Below are 23,499 nucleotides of genomic sequence, written 5' to 3' on the forward strand. Positions count from 1 at the left end.
CACACGCGCCTGGTATGAGTTTAAGCCACTGGTTCCAAGACTTGAACTGCGGTCGACTACATGGGAGTTCAGCGACATAGCCATTACGCCAACTGCTGGTCCCTGCCAACTAACTAGAATTTCTGTGTTTGGGCTTTTGTATTTTGTTTTCTGTTTTTAAAGATGTCATTAGATTTTTGTTGGTTTAATTTTGTTTTTAATCACATAAAATGTCTACGTGGTTTCAAAATTGGAATTGTGAACCAGAGCACGTGCAGAGAGGCTCTAGCTTTATCCCCGCACCTCCTCCCTGTCGTCCCCTCTTCCTGTAGGTGACATCTTTCTGGGTTTTTTCTATTTCTATTGAAGACAAAGCAAAGCCGTGCACACACACGTGTGAATACTCTCCCACTTCTCACCTGTGGGAGGAGCAGCGTGCACGCCCTTGCACACCTCGCCGTCGCTCCAGCATCCCCAAGCTCTGTGCCGCAGCATGTGCAGGTGTCTGGGTGCGTTTTTCCGGCCGCACACACAGGCGGGTTCTGCTGGCAGCCCGTTCCCTCCTGCGCCAGCTCGGCTCTGATGCAGGTCCCAGTGCACAGCCTCTTCCTTCCCAGACTGTCCCCACCTCATCTGTGCAGCCTCCTCCACCCCTGCACCGCCCTGCCGTATACTCACCCGGATTGCCACCAGCACAGAATGGCCTCGCCCGTCTGTCTGTCCCCAGCCCGGCTCGCCCACCTTCTCCACAGTCATTCCTTCTGGATGTTTCTCACACAGAACTCCTCTTAGAACCTTCACTGAACCTTTTAAGTTTTATACTTTTTACATGTTATTGTTGTCTAAGGATTTGTGTTTAATAGATTCAGTCCCTAAATTGGGTTCTTGGGGCCACTAGGTGGTGTGGTGGTTAAGGATGCTGGACTCCCACATGGCTGACCACAGTTTGAGTCCTGGACCTGGTAGCTTGCTTTCTCACTTTCCCTCTTTCTCTCTCTGTCTCTGTCTCACTGGTGAGAGCATGTGCCCTATAGCAAATTGAAGGATGCAACTAAGTATAGATGTAAAATCCTTTGTTTTTAGCCTTAAAACAAACAAACAAACAAATTCCCCCTTACCTGTGTGGTCAGTAGCAGCCGTTTTCGGACTCATCCCCAGGGGGGATGGCCTCGCCGCAATCCCTTCTCCTCCATTCTCCTCTCGGGATCTTGGGCATGCACGCACATGCGCCTGACGTGAGTTTAAGCCACCAGGTCCGGGACTCGAACCGCGGTCGACTACATGGGAGTCCAGCGACATGGCCATTACGCTAACTGCTGGTCCTAACAATTGTTGATGTTTCTATAATGGTGTCATTTTTTTCCTTTTCTGAATTACTTAAAAGCATATTCTAGAAATCATGGCATTTTACATTGTTTTATATTATTTCTTCCACAAGAGAGAGAGAGAGACAGGGGCCATAGCACGGCGTCCCTCCATGGGACTCGTAGCCTCAGCCGTCCTGTGTCGTGGACACACACCCACACAGGCCGGGCCGGTCAGGGAGACCTCAGGACACTAACTCCAGACCTCCCCATGGCTTCCGCTCTGCGGGGCATTACTGCATTGCCGGTATACCACTGCAGCTGCCCTGTTGCATTTTAAAGAGATTTTCTCATGGAATCATAACATTTCCCCTCTAAACGAATCAGCATCAGTTCTCTCGTGCCCTCAGACACCCAGCGAGCATCAGCAAGCTTCGTGAGCATCCCCAGAGTGCCTTCTGTCGCTGGTTTATTCCTATCAGATCCAATCACATGGATCTAGCAATGTAACTTGCTTTAACTATTGCTAAAAAATTTAAATGTAAGAAATGAATTTCCTTTATTACTAAGCAAACTCCGTTCCTTTTGTTAAAGCACGGAGCCAAGTCGGTTTTGTACCTGTCAGAGCTGATGCACGTCCACCGGGACGAACTGTCGGCCGAGGAGCTGGAGGCGGGAGAGCTGCTGCTGGGTGCCCTGCGGCTGTGCGGCCACAAGTGCACCCTCCCCAGCGCGCCCTCAAAGCCAGACCTCGCCAAGGCCATCGAGGAGGTGAGGCGGCATGTGCCCCTGTGCCGGAGGTGGCCCCGTGGCATGCAGTGACAGTGGTAGAAGTCCCCGTTCTCACTGTCTCTGTGAACGGGAAGTGCGCGCGTTATCTGTAACCACACACTGTTCTTTACTGTGAGAGAGAAAGAGGCGCATTTCAGGAGTGTTCCGCTGTCTGTGGCCGTTCTCAGCCATTGTCAGTAACCTGGCTCAGGAAGATCACTAGGGAACAGGCAGTGGAAGGGCCTGAGTAAGAGTTCTTTCATGAAAAGGCAGCTGCGGGAGCAGGCAGCTGGGGAAAGCCTCAGCCGGGCGGCCCTGCTCGGCCTCTCCCGGCTCCTGGGCTCCGCTGGGCAGAGACAGGGCAGTGCTGGCAGCATTTACGTGAGTAGTCCCCCTACCGCTCGGCTCTTCTGGACACAGTATGTTTTCTGTACTTGGTTTTAAAGTCACTGATAGTTTGTTGAGCTCTGTGCTCTGTGAGAAAATCTGTAAGTTTTACTTAGTATTTTATTGCCTAAACCTTTCAGGATCTAAAGAAATGTGCAGCAGAAGAGAGTGTGAGTAAAGCCACCTGGCAGAAGACAGTGTCCAACAATCAACAAAGGTAAGCTCGATGTGTCCCAAGTGCATGTCTCTCCGGAATGCGTCATGTGGCCTCTGCACTTTTAATACCACGCCCTGACGCGTGTTTGTTCAGTCTTTTCCAGCGTCTTGATTCGAAATCAAAGGGTATATCCAAAATAGCTGCAGACATCACCCAGGTCGTGTCCCTGTCCCAGGGGCTGGAGAGGAAGAAGGTGATCCAGCACATCAGAGGGGCGTACCGGGTGAGCCTCAGCGCCAGCAGGCACTGGCAGGAGCTCATGCAGCAGCTGACCCACGACCGGTGAGCACCGAGGGCGCCGTGCGGCCGGCAGGAGCGTGCTGTGCACGGCCGTCAGGAGCTCCCCTGCCCCTGCCCCGAGTCCACGTCTGGGAAGCCATCTCCTTATTCAGGCAGCTCCCCTGCCCCTGCCCCGAGTTCTTGTCTGGAAATCCATCTCCTTAGCCCAAGCATTCCTCGTGTTTAATCATTTGTGATTTTTTTCATCTTGAAGAATTATATGAGATTTCCTTTTTGTAATTGGGGGAGGGATGGAAAATCTCATTTCATGTACTGTATTGATGTAGGTGAGTGACTAAACAATTGTGGGGGAGGAAAACGCATTAAAGAGGAGAGACATTAGCTTGTACAGATAATGAGGCTGGCTTTAACTTCACAAGATGGCCTTTGTACAAGGAAATCACCGAGACAGGGTGGTGAAGAAGAGCTAGCTTTCTCTAGCCAAGACTTGGTGAACATAATTAAGATACATTACAGATAGCGAAGAGAGGGAGATTGAATTATTCTTCTCTAAACTCGGCGAAGATAACTGGTGAATATGACTTCGGGTACTGCGCTGCATTCAACATACACAAATATAAATTTCAGGTGGATGAAAGAGTTAACAGTCAACCAAGTAGAAGAAAACGGGGTATTTGTCAGCTCTGTGGAGGGCAACGTTCTGAGCTCAAATAGAGCGGGAGAAACTGCAGAAAGATAATGAATGTGGATCTTGATCTTACGCCAGTGTATCTAACATCTCCTCCGCAACAGCTACACTGTTGGACTCCCACACGCTGATGTTGTTCGAGTTCTAGGCTTTGTGGCATAGAACTCACACTGGGCACACATACATTCCCGAAATTCTGAGAGGAGAATGAAGGAGAAAGGACTGTGACATGGCCATCCCCCTAGGGGGTGATTTCTTTTTTAAAAAGAAAAGAATTATTTTATTTAATTTTATTTATTCATTATTTTAATTTGATGAGAGAGAGAAGGAGTGAGAAAGCAAGCCACCAGGTCCACTCGAACCATAGTTGGCCATGTGGGAATGTCCAGTGCCTTAACCACCACGCCACCTACTGGTCTCCTCTGGGGGGGTGATTTCTTACTTTCTGTCTCTGTCTCTCCAGTGAGCGCACACGCCCTATAGTAAAAATCTCTCTTTAAAAAGAAATGGAAATTCATATTCAGCAAATATATGAAGATACTTCAAAAGGTCATGGAGAAATGAAATTAAAGTACAAGTTTATTTTAGTGCTAAACAACTTTGAAACGTATGCATAGTTTTTTCTAATATGCAGTTGTATGAACTTTCTGAAGACCCCTTATATGTATACATAATGATTATCATTACAAATTGAAAATTGATGCTTTTTTTTTTTAGAGAGAGAGATTTTTGCTATAGGACATATGCACTCACTGGAGAGACCAAGAGCAAAAGACACAAAAAATGAGAAATCACCCCCCCGGGGAGATGGCCACGCCATAATCCCTTCTTCTCCATTCTCCTCTAGTGTCTTTGGGTACCCCCACACACACACACAGCATGAGTTTTAAGCCACCGGGTCTAGGACTCGAAACGCAGCCGACCATGTGGGAGTCCGGCGACATAACTGTTACACCGTCTGCTGGTCCCCTGATGCATCTTTTTAAAAGTAAGTCAGCCTAGCTACAGCGGCATAGGTGGTAGGGCGGCAGCTGCAGGATCTAGAGCACGTGTGGGGCCCAGGTCAGGTCTGACCTAACTGGTTGCAGGCGGAGGTGAGGAGAGGTCAGACCCTGTCGGGGGTGCCTGTTTCTCTATGTCTCGTTCTCCTGCAATAAATAAACACGCTTTCAAGACGAGAAAGTACACTAAGTATTTTTGTATGTTTTTGATCATAAGATTAAGGATGATTATTTTCTTGTATATTTAAAAAAATATTAAATATAGTTTTACTATTTCTTTCTAAAATGTTTTTTTGAGGGGGGTTAGGCTCATGCATTCTGAAGAGAGACTCAGAGAGGAAAGTGAGAAATCCCCCCTGGGGGAATGCCCATGCCGCAATCCCTTCTCCTCCATTCTCCCTTGGAATTTTGGGCCCACACACACATGTGCTCCCCACTTGATTATTAAACTGCAGAGTCCTGGACGCCCGCTGCAGAGTTGCCATGTGGGATCCATCCTTCTTAGCCTCCATGCCACCTACTTGCCCAAAATGTAAATCCTTTTTGAACATGATGTATACCACAAAAGGAAGCAATTTTCTTACATTAGAATAGGGAAAATGGCAAATATGAGGAATCAATGTGAAAACGTTTTTCTTAGGAACCATGTTAAGCCCGGGTTGTTATTTTATGTCGTGACAACCCAACAGTCCTGGTGTATTTCCTTTAAATGTAGCAGGTACGAGAAACTGGAGGCTGACGCGAGTTCCTTCCCACAGCGGACCTCTGGGAGGAGCCCGGGGGACTGGCTTAGGGCCCGACCCGCACTCTCACTGGCGTCCCTTTGCTCTCTCATGTTCGTTCCCTGATTGAATGTGAGACTGAATAGCCTGCTTTAATCGAAAGATCAGCGGCCCTTCCTTCGACCACCTGGACCGTGGTGCTGCAGTCGCAGGTTCGGGACGGCCAGGCCAAGCCCCTGTCACTCTCACTTGCAGAGCAGTCTGGCATGACCCTCTCCACTGCCCAACCTCGTGGCAGCTGGACCCAACAGAAGGGCCGAATCGTGAGAGGAGGCGTCTGCAGAGATGTTACCTGACTATTCCGAATAAGTACCTCCTCAAGGACAGACAGAGGTCACAAGGTAAAGGCGGCTTCTGGACGCAACTTGCTGGCCCAGCCCGGAGCTGTGGCGGGTAAAGACAGTTCTGCTTTCCTCACAGGTGTGGTCAGACCGCCACTGTCCTACCTATTCGAAGACAGAACTCATTCTTCCTTCTCGTCTACTGTCAAGGACAAGGCTGCGAGTGAGTCTATAAGGTAAGTCCGAGCCCTTGGGTCTCTGCTCCTTTGTGACGTACAGTGGTTTATCGTACCGCTCCTTACGATGCTTATTCTAGACCGTGCTGCTGTTCTAAGGACTGCTCTAAGCAGGGAAGACTCAAGAGTCGTACTTCTCCCCTAGAATGTCCAGGAATGAGACTGTGTTTTCATATGGGTTTTGACGAGACACCCATGACGTTGAAACTGGTCCGCTTTGCTGAAATCCTCCATTGATAGAAGCAAAATAAAGCTTACACTCTAAGGTTGATCAAAATACGTAACCATAGTAACTTTAAATATGTTTTGACAGAGTCAACCGAAGATGTATCAGCGTTGCACCATCCAGAGAGACAGCTGGGGAACTCTTACTAGGTGAGTCAGGTTTTGAAGAAGTCCACACGCACTCATCCTGCCTGACTTTTCTTTAGATAATCAGAATGAGATGAACCGTCTCTACCGTCACAGCTGTTTGCTGTATTACCATGTGTACTGCACATGACACACGAATGCGAAGGATTACTTTTTCTGGAAAGCACATGAAGGCACTTTAATTTTTTTTTTAAGAGAGGTTTTTGCTGTAGGGCGCATGTATTCGCCACAAAGACAGAGAGACAGAAAGAGAGAAATCACCCCCCAGGGGTATGGCCACCGCAATCCCTTCTCCTCCGTTCTCCTCCAGGGATCTTGGGCACGCACGCACACGCGCCTGGTGTGAGTTTAAGCCGCCCAGTCCGGCTGACTGTGTGGGAGTCCAGCGACATAGACATTATGCCACCTGCTGGCCCCGGCACTTCAGTTTTTATCAAGACCTCCTTCGTGGGTACACTTTTTTCTTTTTCTTTTTTCCTTTTTTTAAGGTTTTTGCAATAGGCACATGTGCTCGCTGGAGAGAGAGAGAGGGAGAGGGAGAATCACCCCCGGGGTGGGTGACTGCACTGCAGCCCCTCCTCCCCCACCCTCCTTTCGGGATCTTGGGCACACCTGCCCGACCCATTCCCCCTCCAGTCCTCCAGGTCCAGGGCTCAAACCTGCTGGCCATCTCCTGCTTTAACAATACAGCTGTGCACGAGAAGTCATCCACCTCGAGACGTCTCACGGTGTGTCCCTCAGCACAGGGATGCCTACATGGGCATATTTGGCGGGTAGTTTTCCCTCCGGTTACAAAGGAATGAACTTATGCAATTTGATCTCCATTTCCTTAAGAACCAGCTTACTAAAAATAATAACAAAAAATGGGCCAGCAGGTGGCATGGTGGTTAAAGCGCTGGATTCTCACATGGCCGACTCACTCTGAGTCCCAGACCCAGAGGCTTGAAAATCACACTGGGCACATGTGCACGGGTGCCCCAAATTCTGAGAGGAAAATGGAGGAAAAAGAATTGTGGCAAGGCCATCCCGCCTAGGGAGTGATTTTTCACTTTCTTTCTGTCTCTGTCTCTGTCTCTCCAGTGAGCATATGAACCCTATAGCAAAACAAACAAAAAAAACTCTCTTAAAAAAAGTAAAGGAAGAAAAAAATATCCAGTCTTAGGGCCAGCAGGTGGTGTGGCTAAGGTGCTGGACTCCCACTTGGCCAGCTGTGGTTTGAGCCCCAGATATGGAGGCTTGCTTCCTCACACCGCTCCTCACCTCTAGTCAAATTAAAAAATCATAATAAATAAAATTAAATTAATAATTCTTTAAAAAAGAAAGACAGATACACATACTTTGGGGCCTTAGCCCAGGCCTACTGACTGCAGCTCGGCAGTGGGCAGGGTGTGTTCTTTTTTTTTTTTTTCCACTTATTTATTTTAACATGTTTCCACAAACATTTACTTTACATATCAAAAAATTTTGTTCATACTCCATAGTTCTTGACAGTTAATAAACGACTTTCAAAATTTCAAACTACCAAATTTTAAAGATAATGTTCAAAATATTTCTTATGATTTCACTTGTGACTTTATTACCACAGAGACAATATGGTTTTAAATATTTTTGAGAAAATATTTACATGTCAGCTACTCAAATTGTTGGAAAGCAAATGCCCAGCACACCAGTTAACCTTCAGGTCTGACATTCCAATCAAAGCCCTGTCCAATAATGAGTATTTCCAATTTCTGATTCAATGCAACAAGCATTATTGAACTTATGCAAATAACCCTTCTGCCAAAAAATAAGAATACTCCCAAATATTTCCAATTCCAGAGGGGTCAGGAAGGAAGAAAAGTTTATGTTTCCATTTAAAGAAACAAACAAGAAAAATATTTTAACAAATTGCTGGGCCTATCAACAAAAGGAACAAAGTAAGTGTCTCCATTGGGAGAACAGAGCACAGGGAAAGGAAGGGGTCAGTGATGTTTTACTCACACGCCGTAAAATTCTGTTTCGAGTTTCAGTCTTACGTTCAAACTCTCTTCTGTTGAATCTGCAGTGTCACTGTGGTCCACTCTCTCCGTTCGAATCCTGGGAGCCAACATTCAGCACTATTATCGATATTTCTTGTCCCTAGCATTACACTGGTCGTTTTCTTGGTTGCCTTTTGCTCTCTTATTTCTGTATGTCTTTATTTTCCTGGTCGAGCACTCCTTTCAGAACTTCTTGAAGAGTAGGTCTGCCATTGGCAAATTCTTTCAGGTCTTGTTTATCTGAGAATGTTTTTATCCGTTCTTTCCATATGAAAGATAATCATGCAGGGTTCAGTGTTCTTGGTTGAAACTGCTTTTCACTTAACACTTTGAATATATTTTCCCATTCTTTCCTTGCTCGCATTGTTTCTGATGAGAGGTCTGAGGTTAGCCTGATGGGATATCCTTTGTAGGTAACTTGCCGTTTTTCTCTTGCCAATCTTAGTATCTTGTCTTTGTAGATTTGGCCAGTCTGGCTGCAGGGTGCCTTGGAGAAGATCTTCTTGGGTTGATTCTACTAGGGGTCCTTTGTATTTCCTGGGTCTGGATATTTGAGTGCCTCTCTCTCTAGATTTGGAATGTTTTCTTCCAGGATTTCGTGGAATAGATGATCAGTGCCCTGATTAGTTCCCTCACCTTCTGGGATGCCGATTATCTGGATGTCTGGGTGCTTACTGCTGTCTAGTACCTCTCATATGTTTGGGTTAATTCTCAGTTTTTTTGGTTGTTTTTTTCTAGATCAGAGCGTTTGCTTTCAACATCTGAGATTCAACTTTCTGCATGAACTAACCTGCTTTTAATACTTTAGAGGGAGGTTTCGATTTCCTGAACGGCAGCCTTCCTCGTTCATAGCTCCATTTGATTCTTTTTTATGGTGTGTGTTTCCTCTTTCAGGTCATGGGAGAACTTCCTCACCTCCTGGAACTCGCTGTCTCTTTTCTCCTGTACCTTCTGCGGTTCATTACCCCTCAGCTCTTGCATCTCGTTTAGTGTTGTCACTGAGTATTCTGAATTCTCTGCAGACATTTCCATGAGTCCTACTGTGCTGTACTAGGTGATGAGGGAGCATTCTTTCCCTTAGGGGAGAGATATTTTCTTGATTTCTCGTGTTTCTTGTGCCTCTGCGGTTGTTTCTGGTCATTCTGTGACAAAATCTCTCCTCCACTGTGCTTCACAATGTGGTATCCACAGAAAGATTAGGAGTTCAGATTTATAAAAAAAAAAAAAAAATTATTAAAGCAGGAGGTTCAATAAGCAGTGAGGATTTCAATGACTCTAAAACTATTCAGATGCTTGGCTACTGTGCACCTAGGCCTGTCTAGACATTCAGTGTGTGGAGAGTGAAGCTTAGAGTGAGAAATTAAGGATTTTTTTAAAAGTAAGGATAAAGCAAAAAGCAAAAAAAAAGCTAGATAAATACTACCAAAAAAGAGGAAAAAAAAATTTACACGTAAAAATGAAAACTGCACAGTGCACTCGTGTGCCACGCTAGCACAGCAGGGCAGACCTCAGCTTTAAAATGGCTTCTGAAATTAGCAAGTGAGAGAGAAGGCCCAAGGTGAGAAGTGGTTGAAAAGTTCGAAGAAAAAAATTTAATTTAAAGACAGAGAGAGCAAGACAGAGAGGTAGCCAGAGACAGAGAAAAGATGACCGCCTTACCTTGTCTGCATGTTTCGGGAGTCTAGGAGATGGAGCCTAGAGCAGAGCTTCCCTGAGCACACCAGTTCACACCTCAGCCTTAAAATGGCTTCTTGTCTGAATATCAGGTGGAGTCTGTCCTTAGGGGGCCTCCTGGGAGTCCACCGTGCCCTCAAACTTGGGACTCACTGTGGGCCAGCGTCTGAAGCAAGAGCTTGGAGTGGGAGGTCTAGCCCCACAGTCCAGGAAGGAGATGTACTCCATGGCCCCAGCCCTCAGGGAGACCCGTATGCAGGTGGAGGTGCCTTGGGAAGCTCCTAGCACGATGCAGGGGTGTGTGTCAACAACAGCTATCGCGGGCCGGGGAGAACGGCAACCACTTCTAGGGCCTGCTCGGGTCTGTCGTGTCTCAGTCAGCAAAATGAAACACTTGGTTTACTGCTTAGTTTCAGTTACAGTGTGACAAAAAAGTAAAGCTAATTGGGTGGGCAGGTGGCATGGTAGTTAAGGTGCAGGACTTCCACATGGCCGACAGGAGTTCGAGTCCCAGATCTGGCAGCTTGCTTTCTCACTTCCCTTCTGTTTCTCTCTGTCTCTGGTTAGATTTTAAAATAATAATTAAGATTAAATAATTGTTCAAAAAATTAAAAAATGAAGTAAATCAATATGCTAATTGTAAAAGAATAATGATAATAACACCTAACAAGTGTTTATTTACATGCATTTTTAAACTCTTCTATTCAATTATTTTCTTCAGGCAAGTGTGGAATGTATTTTGTGGAAGATAATGCTTCTGAGACTGCTGAGAGCTCGGTGAGTAGAGGCCTGAGTTTGCACTCGCAGCATACCTGACAAATGGGAGGTGTCCAAGTTCAGCCTACCGAGAGCGTAGGGTTCAGCTGCCACAGTCAGTGTCTACTTTGGCCCGAGTTCCAGCTTTCATTGTTTTGCGGTTGTTTGTTTCCAGAGAGCATGTGCAGCCACCAGAGAGACAGAGAGAGGGAAAATGAGAAATTATCCCTCGGGGATGGCTATGGTGCAATCCATTCTCCTCGTGGGATTTTGGGCATGCGTGCACATGTGCCTGGCGTGATTTTCAAGCCGCCGGGGTTCAAACTGTGATCAGCCATCTGAGATCCACACCTCACCCGCCTCGCCAGCTGCTGGCCCACCTACTGTGTTTTAACGAGTGAAGTTTGGCTTTTGTTCACTGTTTTCTCTGCTGACGTGGTTCACGTGGTTCTCCTTCTCAGCCTGTCACGGTGCTGAGTTACTCTGACCTCTGACGTCAGACCGGCCTTCCGTGCCCAGAGTGAGTCGCAGTTCTTTTTAGACCTCCCAGTGTTTTTGGAAGATGATTTTTAAAAGAGGACTGTGCCACCCCTCTGGCTTACGCCCTGAGCCTCTCAGCAGTCGGTAGCCAGGTTAGGCGCTACCGCTCTCCCACCATGTCCATCTCTGCCCACGCGTCCTCACTGCTGCCCAGTTCCCACCCGGCTGCCTCTGCCTTCCAAGGGAGACGGACTCATCTGTGCAATTGGTAACTTACGTCACCTGATGCTCACGTGGCTTAGTGATGGTAACTTCTGTTCTTCTGGGAATACTGATAATAACCAGGAGCATTTTAGAAGACACTTGGCTCACATATTTTCCATAGTGACGTTTTTACTGGTTTGGTCGGCCTGTCCCATTGTAGCAGAAAGGGGGCTTTTACCTCAGGGACGTCCGAGCAGTGCTTGCTGAGGATGTCCTATGAAAGTGCATGCCGGTACGATGGTGGGTATATATTTGATTTTAAAGGTATTGATGCGTGAGAGCGTGAGATTTGGTTATAAAAACCTAATAAGAAGAGAGTCATGGAAATATTTAACATAGCTCAAAATCTTAGCAGGCGTTCTTTGGGATTTCTAGAGCAGTGAGCACTGGGTTGGTACCTGCTAGTTCAAGCACAGTCCGCGTTGCTCTCAGCATGTGTCTTTGTCACACAAGTTGACATATGAGACAGTCTTTTTCTGTGTCTGAAAGAGACTGGCTTCCTGGCTGTTCCCCGTCAGCGGTGGTGTATTTCTGTGATCTTGTACTGGGAACATGTCCCGTCACAGGTTTCAGCATTCTCAAAGACCCTCCGTTCCATTCCTGACCCCCTGAGGCCCGAGGCCACCTGACATGGGACATGAACTAGCTTCTTGTCTAAATGGGGCTGTGGGTATGCCACGTGCACACAGACACAGCTCATCAAGTGGCCCACGGCACCTCTTCCTCCTCGGGGTTGCACTCCTCCGCTTTCTGGCAAGCTCAGCTGTGCATTGAAGAGAGTACTTGCCCAGTAAGGGAGCCAGCCGGAAAGGCCAGTCCCGTGTGATTCAAACTACCTGGCCTTCTAGAAATGCAGCGCTGTGGAGACTGAGACCCATGGTTGCTGGATAGGCAGGCGAGGCGCGGCAGGGTATTCCATGTCTGAGTGAGCCGTCGGTGCCAAGTGAGACTGCGCAAACCCTGTGAGCTAGGGATTTAGGTAAGAGCATTGTACCAACACCTGGTCCGTCAGCCGTCATGAACGTCCCCACCAAACGCAAGACGGTAACAGGGAGGCCAGCCGGGGGCACATGGAACCTTCTGTACTATCTGCTCGGTTTCTGGTAAACCTAAAACTGGTGGAGAAGAGTCCATTAATTTTTCTGTTTAATTTCTAAATTGTATCTAGCACTTTGAAATGTTTTGTAGTGGAAAGGTTTTCAGGTAATCTCATCTGCCATTTTGCCACAAAAGGAACATTTTCTATGTCACTTTGATAGCTTTTTAAATCTAAAGTTAAGATGATAACTTATATTTATGAAAGGCAAATATTTCTGTCCATTTCCTTTGTCTCAGAGCCTTCAGGGAGAGCTGGAGCCAGCGTCGTTTTCCTGGACATACGAGGAGATCAAAGAGGTTCACAAGCGTTGGTGGCAGCTGCGGGACAACGCCGTGGAGGTCTTCCTGACGAACGGCAGGACGCTGCTGCTGGCCCTCGACAGCTCCAAGGTGTGCCCGCAGCCACCGCTCGGGCGTGGCCTCGCGTCGCCCCCCTTGCCCTCGTGCCACGGGAGGTCTAGCGCACTTACACTTCAGCTCGTTATTTCTGGAGTCAGGTGGAAAGCATCTTATTTTTCCCGAAGTCTATTTCTTCCAGAAGAGAGGGAGGGGGAGAGAGAGGCGCGCCTAGAGCCTCACGCGCAGCCCCAGGAGGACTCGCCGTTCGCGCCACTCGTGACTAAGTAGACTCTGCCTGAGGGTGACTTCTGCCCTCTGAGGTCGTGAGATCCCGAAGTGACCAAAGGAAGGAGCTGCAGCGCGGCCTGTGTAGTACGGGGTTCCTCCCGACATCCCTCCCTTGACCCCCCACGTCCATCCTCCAGCTGCCACTTCCCTGCTCTTCCATGTGGAGACCTCTTGGGGGCAGCTGCGGGTACCTGTGCGTCCAGCTCTCCTGAATCGCCCCGTCAGCCCTCCCTGGTCAGGGTCAAGCAGCGACCGCTGTGGGGTTGGGCCCCACGGTCATTTCTTGGTCCTCAGGGATCCTTCCCTGGCCCCTCGGCAGCCCTGGGCCTAGCCGACGAGCCTCCCCTTAAAGGCAGGAGCTGGGCACTCTGTGCCAGGTGCGGTGGTGGCACGATGCTCCCTGAGCCTGAGGCCACTTGGGAAAGCCCCAGACTCAGGCCCTGAGGGCGCCCTGAGCACGGCCAGCATGTGGCCTGGGCAGGCTGAGGCTGGGGTGGACTGCGGCAGGGGCCCGTCTGACGGTCTCTCTGTCTTCATTCAGAAAACATGAATGTAAAAGTTAAATAAACTTTTGGGGGGACCAGCAGATGGCATAATGGTTGAATCACTGGACTCCCAACATGGTCGAGTGTAGTTTGAGTCCCAGACCCGGCGACTTAAAACTCACACTTTGTGTGTGTGCGTGTGTACCCAAAATCCTGAGAGGAGAATGGAGGAAAAGCTGTTGCAGCGTGGCCATCCCCCCGGGGTGACTTCTTGCTTTCTGTCTCTGTCTTTCTCTCTGTCCCTCTGGCGAGCACACGCACCCTATAGCAAAAATCTGTCCAAAAAAGAAAAAAGTAAAATAGACCTTTTTTAAAAGGTGGGTGTTTCAAGTCTGCTTTTAGCAAAAGTGTGGCTTGTCAGTTGTTTATTTATTACCAATGATCATTTAAGTGCTTTAGAAGAATCAGACTTCTGTGACTCTTGTGAATCTCTCGGAAGTAAAGTTTATGTCTGCTTCAGTCATTCTGTGGCTCTTCATGACAGACGTGGTCACTGCCGCACGGGCCAAGCAGGAAGCAGCCCCACTCTAACTCCTGAGCTCAGGCTCTTTCCACCTTTGCGTTTATTTAGGCCCAAACTCTTCCGTATCTCTGTACTAGCGACTTTTTTCGTAGAAGTTTAGTGCTATAGGTCACTGGGAGAGCTGGGATGTATTTTACTGTTTTTCTATGCGAACACGTGTCATGGCTCTCCAGCAACCCAGCACCTTCTCTAGCAGCACAGCGTGGAAGTTAGAAGCCCAGCCTCGCAGCCTCGCTGGCTTTGGGCTGGCTCTCCAGTTCTATGGAACTTGCTTGGGAAAAGCATTTTCTTGGAGGACTTGAGGCTAGTATGGTGTCTAGTACACGAGTTCTCGGAGAGGAGTCTCCGTCAGCCTGGAAGCACTCAGCTGGGCTCTCGCTCCGTCCCTCCTAGGTCCGGGACGACGTCTACCACAGCATCCTCACGAACAGCCTGCCCAACCTCCTGGAGTACGGCAACCTCTCCGCCCTGACGGGCTTCTGGTACGCCGGCCAGATCACCAACTTCGAGTATCTGACTCACCTAAACAAGCACGCCGGCCGCTCCTTCAACGACCTCATGCAGTACCCCGTGTTCCCGTTCATCCTGGCCGACTACGTGAGCGAGACGCTGGACCTCGGTGACCCATCCATCTACAGGTCGGTGAGCAGCGCCGTCTGTCCCGCTGCGCGTCACGCTGGTCCCATTCACGCTTCTGTCAGGGACGATCACAGGCATGGAAGGATTGTAAGAGGAACACGTGCTCAGCACCCCCCCAGCAGTGCTGGGTCACAAAGACTTTTATCCCACTCGCGTTTTCTTTATCTTTTTTCAGGCCAATCACAGACATCTTGTGATGTCACCTTTGTACGGAATGCATCTCTTTAAAAAAGCAAAAAGGACACTTTCTAGCCAAGTGCAGTGCAGGGCCACACCTAGGGAGATGTTCATCATTAGATAGCCTCTAAGCCCAGCTCATTTCCAGGTGGAGCTGACTGGCTCTCATCGGGCCTATTGCCTTTCGTCGCTGGGTCTCAAACGTACCTCGAGAGCAGCCCTCCTCTCCCCAGTTTTCTAGCACCTGCTTTTCCTTTTCTTCTCACATTGACTTGTGGGGAACACAGGGTCCTTTACTCCACAGGATGTCCCCTGTTCTGTCGTCAGTCACTTCCTGTGGCGTTGTCGAGCTTGTTCCTCTGGCTTGTCTCTCTTAGAGACAGAGTCTCAATTCCAGAGTCTCGCATAGGTTCAAGCCCAGCTTTCTCCGTGAGCCCTTGGTGGCAGCGTGGGCATCCACTGCATCCCAGCAGCAGGCCGCGATGCCCACCCTCAGGGTGCTCACTCGTGCCTGCCGGCTTCGTCCTCGGTGATGAGTCAGCCCCTTCATTCGGGCTTACGAAGGGGTGACTTCCTGTTCTCGGTTCTTCCAAATGTGTTAGAAGGAAACGAACAAGAGGAGCCCGGACTAGCTACTGGATCAGGGAGCCAGGACGCCACTAGCCTTATCGAGAGGACCCAGGCCCTGCAGTGGCCCTCGCGGCCGAGGGGCAGTCTGGGAATCCAAACGAGTACTGACACCCAGCGCTTGAGACACAGCGAGATAAACGCAGAAGTTCGTAATGACACTTCTAAAAAGGAAAACCAAACAACAGAGAAAAAGGCAGCACAAAGCACTAATTCTTTGACATTTGGGAATTAAAGAAGAATGTGGCATTGACCCTGCCTTCCCTAATGGGCTGTATTTTACAGTAACCAAATAACCCTGGTGAACAGGTGTGTTGCTCATTGAAAGAGCAATTGACTTCATATGTTCTCCTTAAAATATTTCAGCTGTAACTGCCCCCAAAGTAGGCATAGTTTCAGTGGCTCTCAAGAAATCCAATTCAATTTAATGCATTTGTCAATTTAAAAAAGACCAAACGGAAGCCAGCAGGTGGCATGGTAGTTAAGGTGCTGGATTCTTGCATGACTGACCATGGTTCAAGTCCAGACCTGGACTTAAAATATCACAACAAATATGTAGATGAATAAATAAACAGACAGATTTTTTAAAAAGAGCAAATGCCACATCGTTTCTCTTTTAGGGGGTTATACACTGCCAGGGGACATTTAGACATTTTATACTTTGCTGCTATACATAGGTACAGTCTTTCTAGAAGGCAATTTGACTATACATATGTATGTCCAAACAACTGTTAAAATGTACATACTCTGGGGACCAGCAGATGGCGGAATGGTTACATCACTGGACCCCTACTTAGTCAACCTTGGTTTAAGGCCCAGGCCCAGTGTCTTAAAAACAGTGCCAGGTGCATGTGTGCAGCCAAAATCCCAAGAGAAGGATGGAGGAGAAGGGATTGCAGCGTGGCCATCCCCTCCGGGGGGGGGTGGTGACTTCTCGCTTTCTGTCTCTCTCCAGCAAGCGCACACATCCTATAGCAAAAATCTCTCCAAATAAATAAATAAAATGCACATACTCTGTTATATCAATTTGGCTTCTAGGAATTTATTCTTAGAGCATGCTTAAAGCTGATGACTCTCCCAGGAAGGGTCCTTCTAGATGTTTCATGAAGGCAGGAACAACATCTGCTTCAGCGTGTGCCTGGCACTCTATACAAAGATGTGGTCATCCCATAGCCCAGACCCAAAGTAGCTGCAGTTTAGAAATAACCTCAGCCCAGGCACTAGGTTTGAGTAAATTGTTGCGTGTGGAGCTATTAAAGTGATACTCCATAGCATAGCCTAGACAGAGGTTTGAAAGTAGCTACAGTTTAGAAATAACCTATAAGCCCCCACACTAGGTGTGAGTAAATCCTTACATGCTGTAACTGTTGAAATGATATTGTAAAAGTATATTATAGACTGAAAAGTTGTCTGTTTTGTATTTGAAATTGCATATGCTAGCAGATAAGCACGGAAACCCCTCCCCAACATGTCTATCTGTGAGGAGTACTGCTGTGGCCGATTTTTTTCTTTTTTACATTTTTCCACAGGGCGCATGCACTCACCAGAGAGAGACACAGAAAGAAAAAGTCAGAAATCACTCTCAGGGGAGATGGCCACGCTGCAATTCCTTCTCCATTATTCTTTTGGGATTTGGGGCACATACACACATGTCCAGCACCTGGGTCCAGGACTCTCACAGTTGGCCATGTGGGGACCCAGCATTTTAACTAAAATGCTACTTGCTGGCCTCTCGTGGCTGATTTTTAATTTATTCTGTTTACCCTACCGTAATTTCTGATTTTTAAACCACACCAATACAATTTGAGCCCAGAAAATCTGGTTTACACTGTCTGTTAAAAATCGCATGCTAATGGGGCCAGCAGGTGGCATGGTGGTTAAGGCCCTGGACTCCCACCTGGCTGACCACTAGTTAAGTCCCAGACCTGGTGGCTTGCTTTCTCATTTTCCCTCCCTCTCTCTTTCTCTGGTGAGTGTACATGCCCTATAGCAAGCTAAAAGAAAATAATAATATATAAAATTAAACAAATAACTTTTTAACTTACATGTGAAGATCTTCAACATGATTTCTTCTAGTTTCAGGCTATGAATTCTTTATTATTATTATTATTATTTTAAAAAGAGAGAGAGACAGAAAGTGAGAAATCATCCCCCGGGGGGATGGCCACGCCGCAATCCCTTCTCCTCTGTTCTCCTCTCGGGATCTTGGGCACACACACACACACACAAACACACATACACACACACCAGGCGTGAGTTTAAGCCACTGGGTCTGGGACTCGAACTGCGGTCGACTACATGGGAGTCCAGCGACATAGCCATTATGCTAACTGCTGGTCCCTCAGGTTGTAAATTCTTACCTGTTATGTAAAGCTGCTCTTTTTAACAAAGTTTTTAGGATTAAAAAGTCTCAAGAACAAAATTAGTGTTTAATATCACTCATTTCAATCCCTAGGAGATGGTTTATTGGGGAAAATAGGTATATAAACAGCTGCCTAAACAGGTCTGGCTTGATTACTGGCGTCTGGGCAAACTTGTCATTGGCCTAAGTCAAGGTGCCAGAGGTCAAGGGTCCAGGCGTCCCTGTCCCTGTGCCGGAGCCAGGCTGCCGGCCTGCCCTTCCTCCTTGGGCCTTTTTCTTGCTCTTTGGGGAGCCGCGGGGGCACCACCGGGTTCCGTGGCTTGTGGAAGCGAGGCCGCAGGCCCTCAGTCTGTTTCCTCAGAGAGCGGTGGCGTGTGGTGTCTGCAGTGTGAGCACAGATAGACGTGCCCGTGTGCTCTGCACGTGTACCGGGGCAGTGCTCCGTGTCCGCTAGGCAGCTGGTAAGGTGGCCACGTCCGTGCTCACACCCCGGGAGCCCCACTAGCCATCTTCCAGAAGTGCGCGCCATTCCTCCCATTTTACTAACTCGGATAAGTCACATTGCGTCTCCACGTGATCCAGTTTCTGTCAGATCTCTCACTCTGCCCTGCCTGACTGGACTTGGGATCTTCAAAATGGGGACAAGAGCACCCAGGACTTGGTGGCAATAAGCGGCCAGGGCAGTCCCAGCCATAGTTCTGGGGGCACTGCAGAAGCAAGGAGGAGGGGCAGCAGTTTCCATCGGGCCCCTCGTGTGTGGGAAGCCCTAACACGGAGGGTCTGCGGGGAACCCTACGTCACCAGGGCTTGGAGCCCTAACTTTGGGTGGTGACTGCTAGCTGTGTGGGCAGTCGGAGCCCGAGCACTTCCTGGGTCACCTGTTCTCTCACAGGGTGTGGACACTTAAGCAGCTTAGTTTGGCAGTATGAAAATATTTCACAGGCCGTTCTCCTTCCCTCTGCAGAAATCTGGCCAAGCCTATAGCCGTGCAGTACAAGGAGAAAGAAGACCGCTACGTGGACACGTACAAGGTAGCCTAGCTCACACCGGCTCTGCAGCGAGAGACGATGTTCCATCTTACAGCCTGGCTGCCGACGCCTACATTTATAGTCGAGTTTTCCGTTTGTATTTCCTTGTCCTTTGGCAGATGACTAGAAATCATATGAAATTAAGTGTTCTTTTGTCTGAATTCTTTAATAACACTTTGCCAAGGGACCAGCAGTTAGCGTAATGGCTATATCGCTGGACTCCCACATAGCCGACTGCGGTTCGTGTCTTGGACTCGGTGGCTTAAAACTCATGCCGGGCATGTGTGCGTGCGTGCCCAAGATCCCAAGAGGAGTATGGAGGACAAGGGATTGCGGCATGGCCATCCCCCCTGGGGGGTGATTTCTCGCTTTCTGTCTCTCTGTCTCTCTCTGTCTGTCTGGCGAGCGCACGCACCCTATAGCACAAACCTCTCCAAAAAAAAAAAAAACACTTTGCCGAAAAAAAAAGAATATACTTATTTTGACATAGGTTGAAAGCTGATAACCCATTGTTGGTTCAAACATGTAGTAACTATGTATCTTACACAATCACAGGTTTCCAGGATCTGCTGTTCATATCCCTGGTGTTATTTGTGTACATAACCCTTTTTAGTCATATTTAGGAGATTATGCATTGGTTTATTAAGCAGGAGTTTACCAGATTTTAAATTTAAAAAATAGAAATAAAGGGGCCAGCAGGTGACGAAGTGGTTAAGATGCTGGGTTCCCACGTGGCCAGCTGCAGTTCAAGTCCCAGACCTGGCAGCTTGAAAATCACACCATGCACATGTGCATGCCCAGAATCCTGAGAGGAGGGGTTGCAGTGTGGCCATCTCCCCAGGGGGCGATTTCTCACTTTCCCCCCGTCTCTCTTTAGTGAGCACGCACACCCTATTATAAAAACTTAAAAAAAGAGAAAAAGGAAAGAAAAGAAGTGAATTACCTGCTTCTGTGAATTAATGCCAGTGCAGTTCTGTTGAAACTTAGAAAAGCTCCCTAGCTACACTTTGCATCTTGTTAGCCGAGGACACCTGGAGCGGTGTTCCCATTCCCACGCTATTTCATGTCGCATGCCAGGGAGGTCGGCCAAGCATCTGTGCCGTCACTGTCTGACCCCCTGCAGCTGAGCATGGCACAGTGCTGAGGGTCGGAGCAGTGACTGGCAGTCCCCTCCCCTGACTATGTTAGCAGAGCCAGGCGAGCGCCATGGCCCACGAGGTGGTGGCAGGTTTTAAGCTGCCTCCCGTGAAGGGAAGCCGGGAGCAGTGGGGAAGTCAGTGTCCCTCTCCTGCTCTCGGTGTAACTGTATCTCCCATCCGCCGAGAGCTGCGCCAGCCGTCATGCAATGCTGGTTACATCTCTACTGCATTTCTCCTTTTAGAGAAGCACCTCTAAATAACCACATTGCATCTCGACACTCTGCTTTAAAATGCGTTCATCTCTAGTGACTGAGTAGCTCCCACCTTTGGGTGCTCACGCAGCTCGGACATGAGCCTGTACTGGGAGTTAGGGTGCAGGATGGTCAACTTCCTAGGGGAATGAGGATGTGAGGGTGCAGAATGTTAGTAGCCCACCCTAAGGAGGAGGCTTCCTGATTCTCAGGGTGAAGAAAGTCAGGGGGGCACCAGAGAAAGGTCACCGAGAGCCGTTCAGTGTTTTCCGGCACAGGCTGGAGCAGCGTCCAAGACCGTTATGACTCCTCCCCGCTCTCCTCTTCTTTCAGTACTTGGAGGATGAGTACCGCAAAGGGTCCAGGGAAGATGACCCCATGCCTCCCGTGCAGCCCTACCACTACGGCTCCCACTACTCCAACAGCGGCACTGTACTGCACTTCCTGGTGAGGATGCCACCTTTCACCAAGATGTTCCTTGCCTATCAAGGTAAGGCCCTTGTTCACACTCACCTGAAAGGTCAGGAGGGCCTCAGCACGAAGCAAGCTGCCTGGCCTTCTGAGGACTTCCAGGACCAGTCAGGCCACAGGAACAAGTCTTCTATTTAGTTCTTCACCAGACTTCTCAAAAAAAGTTGTAGTCAGCTCAATCATCTTGCTAATGTCTCAAATTTTAGCTTCAAATTAAACATGTCTAGGTTTATAAAACTGTAGTTCACCTTTTAAAAATTAAGACATAATTCAAAAACCATAAAATTTACCATTAAATATGTATATGCAGTTCACTTTTTAAACATTCAAACTAATAATTATTTCAAATCACCGATTACCTTTGGAGCCTACATATGGTATTTGTACATGGGGTTCATCATAGTTTATTAAATGAGAGGATGCTGTTGTACAATAATTACAACTACTGTTAGGTTGTTGGAAAAGTCATATTTTTTCTATGCAAAATGTGTCATGGCTTTCCCAACTACCAATAGTTACCAGGAGAACCACGCTGGTACTTCACGGTAGTAACTTTCTGGTTAATAATCTTCTGCCTTGGCATTTTACGAGCAGCCTGCAGGACGATGACTTAAAATGGAGTGAATTCGCTGATGTGAATGGGGAGCTTACCTATTCATTCTAATGAGAACTGTGCTGTTAGCTCTGTAGTTGTTTCTCATGCATCCAGAATCCTCTGTGGAACCATTATCCATTCACTCAGTCCCTCTTGAACTTCTTGATGTTTTCACCCTCATACAACTTCTTAGAGGAACAAATTTTGTATTCCCTCTACTTGGTCTATAAGAGGAGCTTCGTTGGATTTATCACTCTGCAGCTACACACAGCAAATGTCTCACAGGACAGCTGTTCAGATATTAAGAGAGTATTGCCGTGCCCACTTTCCCCTCTCCATCTTGTCTGGCCCTGGCTGATTAGCTAATCTGACATCAGGTCAAGGGTCTCCTCTGGATGCGATCCTTTCCCAGCCCATGTGGTAAGACATTCTATTCTGAACAAGAATTTCAGACTCTCATTTAGGCCATTCTTGTTTGCTGTGGCCTCCAAATCTGCTGCTGTTCTGAAGACCTTCCTAGTTCTGTTCTGATCTGTGAATGCCCTTTTAAAATGACCGTCAGGCTCAGCAGGTGGCATAGTGGTTAAAGCTGGACTCAGCTCTAGACACTGACCTTAACCAGGGCCTCATGGAATTGCCTTGGTTTTTCTGAATTCCATGTAGATATCTACTTGTTCTCCGGAGGGAGTTATATGTATCTCTTTAAATAGCTCCTGACTTTCGGAGAAGAAATAAGTATTCACAAGCCTTATTCCCTCCCAGGTGTTGTTTTTGGTACAGCCAGTGCTTTCTCAGCAGGATAGATGAGAAAGTTAGCACAGTAATGGAAAGCAGGGCCCAGCGGAACACCTGAGGCTCCGCAGGGAACTTCTGCCTCCTTTTGACACTGTGCTCTGCTAGGTGGTGACACTAGTTTGTGACCATCTCCAAGAGAAAAGATGCGATCGAGTGGCAGCAAGCTTGAGGACTTCCAGACAAAGTTTTCTGGGGCCAGCCTTTGGATGTCATTTCATATTCTAGGCTGGCTCAGCGGCTACAGATCGAGTCGTCATCGACAAGAAGAGACAGGGTCAAACCTCAACCCTTGATTAATAATCTACAGCAGGAAAAAATGGAGAACGGCTGTGCTTGATCTCATTCTCATTCAAATTTTACTTTTTCTTCTTTTTGAGAGGTTTTCACCTTAGGACATGTATGATCACTGGAGAAACAGACACAGTGAAAGAGAGAGTGAGAAATCACTCCCCAGGGGGATGGCTTCTCCATTCTCCTCCCTGGATCTTGGGCACACACACAGTATGAGTCCGGGACTCAAAGCACGGTCAGCCATGTGGAAGTCCAGTAATGTACCTGCTTTGCCATCTGCTGGCCCCCAAATGTTACTCAATTTTTTAGCTCAGTTGAAACATCTAAGAAGCAACGGCATACCCCTGCCACCCCTAGATAAAAAGAAAAGTTAAAAAGAGAAGATAAAAAGAGAAAATTTAATTTTAATAGTTAGAGATGAAGGAATTATTTTGCGTTCTGATGAGAAAAAGACTACAAGGCTGTTTCTCCCCTTGAACTTTAATTCTCCTTCTTCATTATTCACAATTAAGTAGATCATGGCTGAGTCCCAGTTACAGGCTGGACTCAGATGATACCCAGATCCCACCTCAGGGGGTTTGATTCTGTTTGGGTCGACACAGTAATCAGTTACACAAATAAATGAGGTAAGTTTAGGGACCAGCAGTTAGCGTAGTGGCTATGTCGCTGGACTCCCATGTAGTTGACCGCAGTTCGAGTCCCGGACCCAGTGGCTTAAAATCACGCTGGGCGCTTGTGTGTGCATGCCCACCCAAGATCCTGAGAGGAGAATGGAGGAGAAGGGATTGCGGCATGACCATCCCCCCTAGGGGGGTGATTTCTCGCTTTCTGTCTCTATGTCTCTCTCTGTCTGTCTGGCAAGCGCATGCGCCCTATAGCGG

General features: G+C 47.9%; 1 protein-coding gene across 1 annotated transcript in view; it reads left to right on the top strand.

Moving 5' to 3' along the window:
* Positions 1-23,499, top strand: part of LYST (lysosomal trafficking regulator) — a 150,267-nt gene that overhangs the window by 99,010 nt on the left and 27,758 nt on the right. The window contains exons 34-44 of the mRNA XM_027770856.1: positions 1,878-2,054; positions 2,582-2,658; positions 2,752-2,940; positions 5,565-5,710; positions 5,790-5,886; positions 6,200-6,261; positions 10,672-10,727; positions 12,786-12,938; positions 14,637-14,881; positions 19,013-19,079; positions 20,800-20,956. Coding sequence (XP_027626657.1) covers positions 1,878-2,054; positions 2,582-2,658; positions 2,752-2,940; positions 5,565-5,710; positions 5,790-5,886; positions 6,200-6,261; positions 10,672-10,727; positions 12,786-12,938; positions 14,637-14,881; positions 19,013-19,079; positions 20,800-20,956 — 1,426 coding nt within the window. The remainder of the gene's footprint in view (positions 1-1,877; positions 2,055-2,581; positions 2,659-2,751; positions 2,941-5,564; positions 5,711-5,789; positions 5,887-6,199; positions 6,262-10,671; positions 10,728-12,785; positions 12,939-14,636; positions 14,882-19,012; positions 19,080-20,799; positions 20,957-23,499) is intronic.

The sequence above is a fragment of the Tupaia chinensis genome, unplaced genomic scaffold (assembly GCF_000334495.1).
Source record: "Tupaia chinensis unplaced genomic scaffold, TupChi_1.0 Scaffold000161_1, whole genome shotgun sequence".
Classification (NCBI taxonomy): Eukaryota; Metazoa; Chordata; class Mammalia; order Scandentia; family Tupaiidae; genus Tupaia; species Tupaia belangeri.